Source organism: Talpa occidentalis, unplaced genomic scaffold, assembly GCF_014898055.3.
Source record: "Talpa occidentalis isolate TD23 unplaced genomic scaffold, MPIMG_talOcc4v2.1 talOcc4.10, whole genome shotgun sequence".
Taxonomy (NCBI): Eukaryota; Metazoa; Chordata; class Mammalia; order Eulipotyphla; family Talpidae; genus Talpa; species Talpa occidentalis.
The window spans coordinates 89,345,164-89,357,246 of record NW_023600993.1 but is presented as its reverse complement, the minus strand read 5'-3'; the positions used below and the strand labels follow the sequence as shown (position 1 = coordinate 89,357,246).

Genomic DNA, 12,083 nt, shown 5'->3' with positions numbered 1-12,083 from the left:
TATGGTGTGAATGTTTGTGTCCCCTGAAACTAACACGTTAGAATCCTAATACCCAATATTTTGGGGCCTTTAGAAAGTGAGGGTGGCGCCTTCATGAGTGGGATTAGTGCTCTTATAAAAGAAACCCCACAGAACTCCCCAACTCTTCAACTATGTGAGGATACAATGAGAAACGTATAACCCAGAAGAGAGCCCCTCACCCAACCATGCTGATCTTGACCTTCACCATCCACAATTATAGAGAATAACTTTCCATTGTTTACAAAGCATCCTGGTTGTGGTTCCTTTTTATAGGAAGGAAGAAAAGTTTCCAAGACTCTTCCGAGAGATCAGACTCTTCTTTCTGAATAGACACAGGGAAGATCTTGGAAGTGCTCCCTGAAAAATGACTTGCTTGTGAATCCTCATCAGTCTGCATCCCAGGGATCCCAACCTGGGAAGAGGATGTGCTGGGTGCCAAGAAAGGTAGGGACTGCTTTGTCTCTGGAGACCGAGTCAGCCATGGATGAATTTCTTCTACTACCATGTACAGTGCAGTCTTACTATGATAAATGAGAATACACAAAAGTGTTTATACAAGAGAAAGGCATGATCAGGTTTATGTTGTAAAAGATCTCTCTGGTTGAAGAGGAAGAAATGAAAGGGGGCAAAAGGAAGTGAGGGTAGCCTTGTTAGGAAGTGCTTGTTTTCATTTAGACAAGAGAGGATGGTGGAGATACATAGATTTAAGTGGGATTTAGGAGGCAACACTAACAGGGCCTGGTAGGCAATGAATGAGTAAACGAGTGAGTGAGGGTTTAGTACTTTGTTGGTTTGACCAAATGGGCACATCATCACCACATACTGAACAGAGTGGGGTGGGGAAGGAGGGTGTGGAACACACATCTTGAGCTTGGTTTTTGATAACTGATGTGTACAAATGAAGATTTCAAGGCCAAAGATATATTACTGATCTGGGTGAGAGCCTCAAGATGACTCAGCTACTAGGAAGTGGTTGAAGGATTTGAACTTAGGTTGTATCTGGTTCTTAAGCTGGTGCTCTTGACCATGATGGCACTGAAAATCCCAGCCTCTGAAGAGTTTAGAGTTTGATGTAAGGAGTGAAGTTTCCAAGAGGTGGAGGGGTAGATAATGGAGGCTGAAGGAAGTTGTCTGTCCAGTCTTCAGTGGGGATCCTGGATGGCCTCCTAGCATGGCCGTCACTATTCCAGAACAGTGGGATAGGATGTGACATCACAAGGGGATGGGCATCTTGTCATCTCACAGAGGGTGTTTGGGCCCTGCTCTACATTCTCCTGTTGCTCTAGCACCTCCCCTGGCCTCCACGTTCAGCCAGTCCCCAAGGAGAAGGCAGGGGTCACAAGGAAGTGATGGGGAAAGAGCCACAGCAGTCAGTGCCTGGCTATGGGTGCTTGGACAGTAAATAGTCACCCTGAGTGTGGTCACTACCTTCGTGCTGGGGGAGAGCCCATACCAGAGGTGAGAGAGGGGAGGTAAGAGAGGAGGAGGTGAGAGAGGAGGAGGTGAGAGGGGAAGAGGTGAGAGAGGAGGAGGTGAGAAAAGAGGAGGTCAATGTCCTGGCTCGTTTCTCTCTCTAAGAATGCTGCTTCTGCCCCTCCATCCCCCAGAGATGGTCCCACCTTCTGAGGTATATTTGTAGGTGTGCTACTTTTCCTCTTAGAGGATGGTTTCCCACCTTCCCTGGATGCCTCCATCGTCTAAGGCACAAATCATCACCATTGCCAAACTCAAAAAAAATTTGAGTCAGATACAATTCACCTGCAGGGAGGGGAAGGACGCAGCTTCCTGTATCATACAGGGGTCCACAGCAAAGCTAAGAGTCCACAGCATAAGTCGCTTTAAGGGCTCATTTTATACCTCTGGAGTAGAAGGGAGAGGTCTCTTACAAAGGTCAAGAGGACAAGCTTCTCAGGACTCAGTCTCCTCCCTGCAATTGTGCAGTTAGTGAGGACCAGATGTTGGGTTTCCGCAGGAGCTGGACCATAGCTGCCTATCACAAGGTTCTAGAAAACTCTGGCCCAGACGACACCTCTGGAGCCTCTGGACAAGCCAGACTCTGTACTTGGATGTGACGATAGACAGAGAGCTGGGAAGGAGCACAAGCCTGCAGCTGTACCCTGCTGGGCAATGGAAACCCTGAACTTTTTCAGTAGCAGCTTCATAGCGTAGCCATCAGCCTGTCCAATTTTTAATGGTAAAGAAAAAGTGTCACAATCCTAGGCCTTTCCTCTCATCACAATCCCCTTCCTCTGACATCACAGAGGAAGGAGCTATCCTCTCTCTTCAGAACACAGAGCCCCGGGCCTGTCCAGACCAAAGTCAAGACAGAGCAGGCTCCCCGGGCACCCACAATGCCTGTCGCTGCCGCCCCGCCCCACCTGCCCCTGCCATCCCTGTTGCTGTCTCTGCTTCTGGGACTCACAGGTGAGTGAGGCGTCAGGTGTGTATGGTGTCCACTCCCCTCTGCCTGTTCACTGCATCTTCCTTCTTTGTTTCCCTAGAAATCTCTTCACAGGGGTTTTTTGGTCCTATGCCAGAACAGGCGGGATTTAGAGACCTAGATTAGGATGGCCCCCAGGTTGCAACACCTCCCAGTGACCCTGTCTGTTCCACACCTTTTTGTTCAGGTAATGACCCCCTTCTCCCATGGCCATAGGACTGAGCAGTACACATCGCAGCTCTCAGCCCCAGTCCCTGGGAAAAAAGATCTGTCTTTTAAATTTATTTTCACCACACAAATGTGACATGATCAATGGAGAAAAATATCTCAGAAAATATGAAATGATAAAACAAGAAAAGAATACACAGTGCCTCTATCCAGGAAAAATCAACTGTTCAAATTTGGCACACGTCTGAGTGTTATTGGAACACGGGCAAGAAATGGCCACTAGCCGTCTCCTCGGACCAGTGATTGAAGCCGAGTCCCACATTCTCCCCAAAGAAAACTGCATCCTGCCTCTACTTGCTGAAAAAGGTAAACAAGTACACAGTGTCTTCCCCAGGCCACTGGCCCATGTTGGTAAAACTTTGAGTCCCAATTGCCACAGCAGATGGGGGTAGGGGGTGGAGGCCAGACAAAGGAAGCAAGGCCATTACCTGAGTAGGAAGCAGGAGAAGTAAGGCTTGATATTGAAGAGAGAACAAAAGACTTGACACCCAGGCCCATTGGAAACTTTTAGCAAGCACTTAAAGACGAATTCACACCAATTTTATACAATTGCTTCAGCAAAACCGCTCTAGGAGGCCATTATTACTTTGATAGCAAAAGCAGATAAATAAAGGCTGTACATAAACATACATACAATGGAATACTACTCAACTATTTTTTAAAAGATAAAATCCTACCATAGTCAATAATATGGATGGATCTAGAAGACATTAAACTTAGTGACATAATCCAGACAAAAACAAACATCTATGATTTCACTCATATGTAGTAGATAGAGCAGCCAAACAAACGAATGAACTAAATAAAACAAACAAAAAAGCTTTTAGACTATGAGAGCAAGTTAGTGATCATCAGAGGGAAGGCAGGAAGGGGCATAGGTAAACTGGCTATCAGGGGTCCATTGTATGGTAAAGGATAGAATTAGTTTTAGTGGTAAACCTCAGTAGTTAACACATGTTGATTCATAATGATGCACAGTTTATATAATATAATGCAATGTTACTTCAATTTAAAAAACTTTTAAAAGACCACATTAAAAAAAACTACAGACCGGGCCTCCCCTGGTGGCGCAGTGGTTGAGCACTGGGTTGCGAGGCTGCCCACAGCCTCTGCAGCGCCAGTTCGATCCCCGGCCACCAGCGAGGGTCCCACAAAAAAAAAAAAAAAAAAAAAACTACAGACCAATATCTGTCATGACCTTAGATGCAAAAATCTTTAACAAAGTATTAGCAAGTAGAAGGTAACAATGTGTAAAGTTATATTCCATGACAATATCAGCTTTATTCTAGGTATGCAAAGTCATTTCAATATCTAAAATTGTAACAGGGTGGTCCCCAGGAAAGGGGGAGGTTCCCTGCCCCACCCAAGGGAGGGTGGAGCTGAGCAGGAAGAGGAGAAGCTGCAGAAGAGACTGAGGAAGGAAGCAGGATGGAGCCAGAAGGAGACCTGGAGGAGGCACATGGAGCCTAGAGACACGTGAAGAAACTGCGCTTGTCTTTTGGTCGTGGACTGGGTGACACAGATGTGGGTGAGACCCATGGGGAGGTGACCATGGCAGCTTTTATCTTGATGTTGATTTTGCTCCTTTCCTTCCGGGCTTGTCTGGTTGTTTCTGGCCCTTTTCTGTGGGTCCCCACTGGAAGATGCTTTAGACTTGTGGCAGGCTTTGGGGCCTTGCTCTGGGCCAGTCCCATTTGGATGGACTTTTACCCACGAGGGGACGGGTAACTTTGGGTGCTTCATTTAGAAACTAGACTCTTTGCCTTACCTGTATTGTTTCCTAGTTTTATTAAAGTTCCTTCCCCTTAAAGTCTCCTATGTTTTCTGTTGATGCGGCGGATGGCAGAACCCATGTAGAATAGGCAGGTTTGCGGGGTTTGGGCTGCCCCTCTCCCTGTCCTATAACAAAATCACTATAATCCATCACATTCATAGACTGAAGAACAAAAACTGCATGAGCATATCAATGATGCTGAAAGAGCATTTGACAAAATTCAACACATATACAAGATGAAAACTCTCTGCAAACTAGAAACTGCAAGGAATATGCCCAACTTGATAAAGAACATCTACAGAAACCCTACGACTACCATGATGTTAATGGTGAAAGACTATTTTCTTCCTGATATAAGGAACCAGGTATGGATGTAGTCTCACAACTCTTATTCAATATAGTACTGGAAGTTGTAGAAGAGAGAGAAAGAGAGGAAGAAAGGAGAAAAAAAAGAGGCAGGGAAGGAGGGAGGCAAGGCATATAGATTTGCATGGAAGAAATAAAACTGTCTACAGATGACATGATTATTTACATAGGAAATCCCAATGGAGCTATTAAAAAAGAAAAAAAAAAAAACCTTCCTAGAGCTGAGAGAGCTCAGCAAGGCAGCAAGATACAAGATCAACATGCAAAATTAATTATGTTTCTGCATACTAAAAACAAATATGTGGCCATTGACATTATTACCCAAAAATGAAATATTTAGGTACAAATCTAAGTACAAAATCTTTATGAAGAAAGCTGCACCCTGACCCCCGAAAACACACAGCATTCACTAGCCCTGACCCCACCAGCCCCCTCTGACACCCCCCCCCCCCCGAAGAGACTACTGCAGGGTAGTTCTCCCTGACATGCAGCGCCATCTACCGGGAAAATGGAAGCTCTGCACCCTAAGGACAATTGAACAACGAATAACTTGAAGAAACTAATAATGGGGAAATAGAAAAATGCAAAAAATGCCGCCTTCAGCCTCGGGGGAACACTTCACCACACAGAGAGAACACATCTTCAGAAACCAACCGCAAAGATAATGAGACACAGGGCAAGCTAGGAATTAGACAATTTTAGGGACAGTGCAGGAGGGGACCTCTGAAGAATTTAGGGAGGCTTCAGAGATTAGGACAACGAAGGGAAAGTAACCCATTCCACTAGGAAAAACAAACATCCCAGGACCAAAGACAACATTGTTAACGCTGGTCCTGTTTTTTTTCAGGTGGTAAAGGGAGGCAGAGATTGGAGAAATGGAGAGTGGTTTAATTTATGGACAACTTAGAAGGGCAGCTGTTTAACTTCAATGCAGGGATGCCCATCCAGAGGACTGGGCCATAAAGATAAAGATGCAACAAATGGGGAAAGAGAAAGCTGTTAGATGAGGAATGTGAAGATCCCCCACTCAGTAGCAAATTAAGTGAGACAGCCGAGAACTAACCAATCACAAGGAGACTGGTGGGGCTTTAGAATAATGAGGGAGAGAAGGTATATATTCCCTGAGACACGACTCCACTTTGGCTTCCTTGCCCCTCCCAGGCCTGGTTTTCTGGCCTGGAGTCCCACTTTATCTCTGTTCTTTTTCTCCTCAAAAAACTTTTTCTTTCTCTAAACAAACCTGCCTCTTCTCGTTTGCTTGCCTGAACGTCTGCGAAGTTCCTGCTGCGGCTTCGGCTTCGTGAGACACCAACCCATGGGGAGTCTAGTGGCTGGGACTCAGCGCTGCCCCTGCAGCCTGGGATCTGTTCCTGGCTGAGAGACTAGGCCTGACAATTCCGATATCAATAAGATACAGGTTCAAAACTGACATGATGAAGAAATTCAAAAAAATGAAAGAAAATGCAGATTTATAACTACTCTTGCTGAATGTGGTGCAAAGACCCAAAAAGTGACACCCCAACAATCCTTTGTTACATGCTGCCACCCCTATATGTCATCCCCACTGAGGATGGGCAGGATCTGTGATATGCTTCTCACCAAGAGAGAATGGAGAAGGTGACAGGGAATAACTCTATGGTTATATAAGATCCATTACCTAGAGTCATTCCCACTCTCCTGTTGGTCTCAAAATAGCAAGGAGCCTCAGTGGGGCTGCCTATATAGATGTCCACGTGGCAAGGAACTGTGGGCAGAGCATAGAAACTAAGGGAGCTGAGTCACACAAGCACAAAGAAATGAATTCTGCCAGCAATCTAAACACTCCCAAAATGAAGCCAGTGTTTCCATCTCCTCACCACTCTGAATAAATGTCACAAATGCAGTGAGACTGGGGTGTCCCTCTGTTCTGCCAGGAGAACTGTTCTGCCTTCATAATGTTTTCTTCAAATCCAGATATAGTCTATGGTCTTCAACTGACCATGGAAAATACACAAGTTTCTCTCAAGCTGGGAAATATGAGTACAGGCATCTTGACCCCCCATTCTCTCTGGCCTTGCCAGCCAAGCATCCCCTCTTTCTCCCCAATCTGCATCCAGGCCCTCTGTGCCTTTGACGGTTCACCAACCTGAAAGGGGAGATTTCTACCAGGTCCTGACACAGTGTGGGGTATAATGTTGATGGTAGTGGGCACTGAGGGGTGGTGGTGGATCCTCCAAAATGGATGAGGGCCCATGACATTTTTACTGTCACTTTGCTAAAGAGGAAATGTCCCCCTCTTCCTGCTGGGCGAGGTAAGTGGAGAAACCATGCCTGTTGTCATGGTCCCATAGGCCCACCTGGCCCGTTAGGTGCACTATTCCTTGACTTCCCATCTCCACACCTCTCAGCACTGATCTCTCCCCACGGTCAGCAGTGGATCATTTTTCAGAGAGCTGGAGACCAATCTCAAACTCACCAGAGGTATGGGTGGCATTTAGATAGGTAGAGGGACTAGTCTCTCTATGAAGACTACTCACTCATAATCCCAGACCTCTTCCTCCGTGTCCTCCTCCTACCTTGGTTGGAGACTGAGATATGAAACTGCAAGGCGATGCGTGTGTCCTCTGGACTACTTGCCTCTGTCAGCACTCAGGGCAGGAACTGCCTCCACTTAGAGTCCTCAACCTAAGTGTGTGGGTATTTATACCTGTCATTAAAAGAATTAATGAATGAGTCCCAACCTGATGTGGATCCAAGTTCCTTAATCCTGCATAGACCAAAGCAGAAGAAATTGGAGATGATTTTAAATTTCTTTCCAGGAACCACAGATGACACACCCCAGGTGCAACAACCCGAGATAACACAGACCGTATCGACCGGGGACACAGTGACCTTGAGCTGCAGTGTGCCAGATTCATTCCCAAAGGGACCCGTCCTGTGGTTCAAAGGAAACGGCCCACACCGGGAATTAATCTACAATTTCAAACAAGGTGTCTTTCCCAGAGTTAAAGAAATTAAAAGCAACATCGAAGGTGGCAGCACAGACTTTTCCATCAGTATCAGTGGAGTCACTCTTGAAGATACGGGCATTTACTACTGCGTGAAGTTCAAGAAGGGGAAACCTGACAAAGAGTACCAGTCAGGACGGGGCACCCACGTGTCTGTTCTTGGTGAGTATGGGCTCCTCTACCCCGTGGTGCGTGACAGCTTCTCGGTCGTGATACCTTCCGTTCATTTACAGCTGGCATGCCGAGTAGCACTGAGAGTATTATATATACTTCATCTTCCTTTCTGTCAGCAACTTGTGATCTAAGTATTCATAGCAGAGGAAACTGAGCCTCAGAAAGGTTAATGGAGGGCTGATGGCTATTTTGGTTGACATCTAACATTCAACCCACTTGAGTAGCCTCACTAAGCTAATTCAGATACATTGGTTTCTTGCTAGTGGTTGACGCAAATGTGGAACTGGCTTAAGTTAATGTGGGACTATGAGAGACAGGGACAGGCTAGCAGAGAAATCTGGAAAGCGGGTGAATTCTCTTCTTATTGGATGAGAAGAAACAGTTCTTTTGCCCATTGCTCCAGATAGACATCCTATCATGAAAGGAATCGGTTGGAAAAACTACTCTAGGTGATGCAGAAAGAGTGGAGACCACAGCATTGCACAGCCATGTTTCCATGGCCCCCACTCTGCCTCTGGGCTTCCTGTTATCAGGGAACAATTGTTTTCTTAAGTCCATTTGCTTAAAGTCAGCTGTTTCCTAAGAGATGCCTGGTAATAAAGATCCCATATCTACTGGGTGAATCAATTTTTTCCACTCCAAAGCCTTAGTTTTTCTTAGTGTTTGGTTACTGGTGATGCCATCTAAACTCTGGACAATACTCACCCTGAAAAATTATAAAGCTGGTGAATCTAGAACACTACCATTTATTAGGCATCTACAAGTACTCTACCATTTATTAGGCAGCTACAAGTACTTTATCTGCATAGCAGCTTGAGTGAAAGGATGCTTGTCCTCATTGTGCAAATGAAGAAACTGAGACTCAAGGAAAAATAGGGGTACAGAAGAAGGGGGAAGAGGTGAGGTTGGCCTGGACTGTGTCCGGTACACTCTATATTAGGGGAGAAACTTTTCCTACAAAGGTACTTTGGTGTGTTGTTAAATATCTAAAGAGGTATGAACCTATACTTCTAAATTATATACAGTGTTATAAACCAACATTACTGCAATAAAAAATAATGTGGTAAAAAAAATCCTAAAGAACCCAATATATTAATTTAAGCCAAAAATAGGAGTTGAGTGATACTGTAGCTGAGGAGGATTCTAGCATCCTTGCAGCACCTAAAGCAGAGCTGTAGGAATCAAGGACTAAAGGTTCATACTCAGGGTCAGTGCCTCTGAGATGCTTACTCTTTGAAATTCTCTCCTCTCCATGCATCTCTGCCTGACTTGTCTCTTGTGCTGTACATAGAGCTTCTCCATATGAGGGGGAAGATAAATGAAGAAAATGTTACTCTTTCCTCCAGCTTAGCAATCAGGATGGAAAGAGCACTGCTTCTTCCCAATCACCACAAATGAATCTCAGAAAATCATTTGAATTTGCCTTTCCTGTGTTGAATGCCCAACATTTCACTCACTCTTTTTTGCAGGGAGTGGAGTTGCTGGGTGGGGTGTGGGGGTGTCCGTCAACACAATGAAACAAATCTTCAACAGACAGAAAACAGCAAACATCCAGCACAAAGTCCTCATTCAGTATATAAATAAGTTGAGACTCAGAGACTAGGTTTACCTGAAGCTACGTGGACTAAGGATACTAGGACCCAAACCACTTATTCCCAGAAATTTTGGGACTTACAGTTTTGTCTCTTTCCTAACAATATTCCAGTTAGAGATGTGAAAGTGAATCAAAATGAATCAAAAATGAAATACAGACATTACTACTGAACACAGAAATAAAAAGAGAGATAGAGGACCACTATGAATAATTAATGAAATGGATAAATTTCTAAAAAGACACAAAAACTACCAAAACTGGTCAAGAAGAAATAAGGAATTTGAACCTACCTAGAACAAGTATAAACAGGCTAAATTAGCAATCAACAAATTACCCTGATATCAAAACCAGGCAAAGATGTCACAAAGAAAAAATGCAGGCAAATATACCTTCTGTGTAGAAACACATATCATTATATCATTATAAATTTTATATTTTATTTCATAATAAAATATATCATGAAATTTTATATGTTTATAAAATATATCATTATAAAAATTATTAAAATATTCAACAAACTAGGACTCTAAGGCAACTTCTCAACCCAGTAAAGTGCAAGCAAGCAAAACCCACGCATAACAACATATTTAATGGTGAAAGACTGGACACTTTCCCCATTCAATGGAGAAAAATACAAGCAGGTCTACTGTCATCATTTCTGCTTAACACTATAATAAAGGTTCTGGCCAGGACAATTATTAAAAAAGAAAGAAAGAAAGAAAAAAATATCTATCTAAACTGGAAAAGGAAAAAGTAAAATTACTTCTAATTATAAATAACATTATCTTCTATTGAGGAAAATTCTAAGAACTTCATTAAAAAAAAAACTATTAGAATTTCAGCCTCCTTGGTGGTGCAGGGGTTAAAGTCTCAGCCACTCCAACCAGGAATCTGACCCACATGGCGCAGCAGATCTCTCCTGTCTCGCCTGCTGCTCCCCTCAGCAGTGTATTTCAGTAGATCCTCCTGTTCTGCTCCCTACTCTGTCTCTGGTGAATCCCCTTACCCTCCGCACCTCTGACCTACACCCCAGTTCTTGTATGCATAAATAAATAAAAATAAATCTTTTTTTTTAATCTATTAGAAATACTGAACAAGTTCAGCAAGGTTGAGCATACAAAGTATTGATGCAATGATAGAAAAAACAATTGTATTTCTATACTTAAGATGAACAATCTGAAAATATAAGAAAAACTCTTTTCTAATAATATCAAAAAGTAAAATATTTAGGAATAAATAACAAAAGAAGCATAATTTTAAGCTTTGAAGAATATAAAACATTCTTGAGAGAATTTAAGAACATCTAAATAAAATGGAAATTTTTCTAATTTTCATGAACCAGACTTATCATTGTTGACATAGCAAGAACCCCCAAACAGATTCAACACAATCCCAGTTGAATGCTTTCTAGAAATGGACAAGTTGATCTTGAAATGCATGTGGAATCAGAAAGGAGTCAAAATAGCCAAAATGATGCTTAAAAATAATAAATTTAAGTAATATTTAAAAAGAGGAAAGAAGGGTAGTTATGGTCCATAGATAAGTGAAGCTGTCCAAAGCCCATCTTTCACTTTCTGGCTTATTTCACTTATGGAACACCTCAAAGTCCATCCATTTTGCCCCCAAAGACACTACTTCATCTTTTTAAATAGATGTGTAATATTATATTTAGTACATATTCCACAATATCTTTACCCAAAATTATAATTAAAAAAAACAACAACAAAAGAATAAAGAAGGATTAGCTTCCTGGTTTCAAAACTTACCACAGGGCCTCCCCGGGGGCGCAGCGGTTGAGCGCTGGGTTGCGAAGCTGCCCGCAGCCTCTGCAGCACCTGTTTGATCCCCAGCTGCCGGGTGAGGGTCCCACATGGCAAGCAGACCTCTCCGGCCTCCCACTGCTCCTCTCAGCAGTGTACTTCGGTCCTTCTGCCTGTTCTGCTCCCATTGCTTGTATAAATAAATAAATAAATCTTAAAAAAAAAAAAAAAAAAAAAAAAAAAAACTTACCACAAAGCCAGAGTTATCAAAGCAGTGTGATACAGACACAAAGCAGGCATCCAGATCAGTGAAACAGAGTTCATTCAAAAATAAACCCACAAATCTATGGCCAACTGATTATTGACAAGTTTAACACCACCATTCAATGGGGAATTTTCCTTTTAACAAATGATTCTGTAACAAGTGAAACCTTAGCTCCTACCATATCCAAAATTAACTCAAAATGGTTCAAAGACGTAAAATCAACAGTTGACAGTATGAAACTCTCAGAAGAAAATATGGGACTATTTGTTTCCCCTACATTCTTCCAATAAGAGAAACAAAAATAATTATAATAAATTAAAAAACGAAATTAACAGGCAACTATAAATCAGAGACATTCTGCAGGGGAAGGGAAGGAGAGGGATCCTAACGGGAGGGAAGAGCACAAGGGACTATGGTGATGGTGCACGGGTGAACTAGTGGTGGGAATTTTACGGGGACTACACCTGAGAGGAG

At 43.2% G+C, this 12,083-nt stretch overlaps 1 protein-coding gene across 1 annotated transcript in view; it reads left to right on the top strand.

Annotated features, from left to right (window-relative positions):
• The first annotated feature begins 1,252 nt into the window (after positions 1-1,252).
• Positions 1,253-12,083, top strand: part of LOC119237667 (signal-regulatory protein delta-like) — a 10,978-nt gene continuing 147 nt past the window's right edge. The window contains exons 1-3 of the mRNA XM_037501619.2: positions 1,253-1,479; positions 2,283-2,445; positions 7,628-7,978. Coding sequence (XP_037357516.1) covers positions 1,405-1,479; positions 2,283-2,445; positions 7,628-7,978 — 589 coding nt within the window. The 5' untranslated portion in view covers positions 1,253-1,404. The remainder of the gene's footprint in view (positions 1,480-2,282; positions 2,446-7,627; positions 7,979-12,083) is intronic.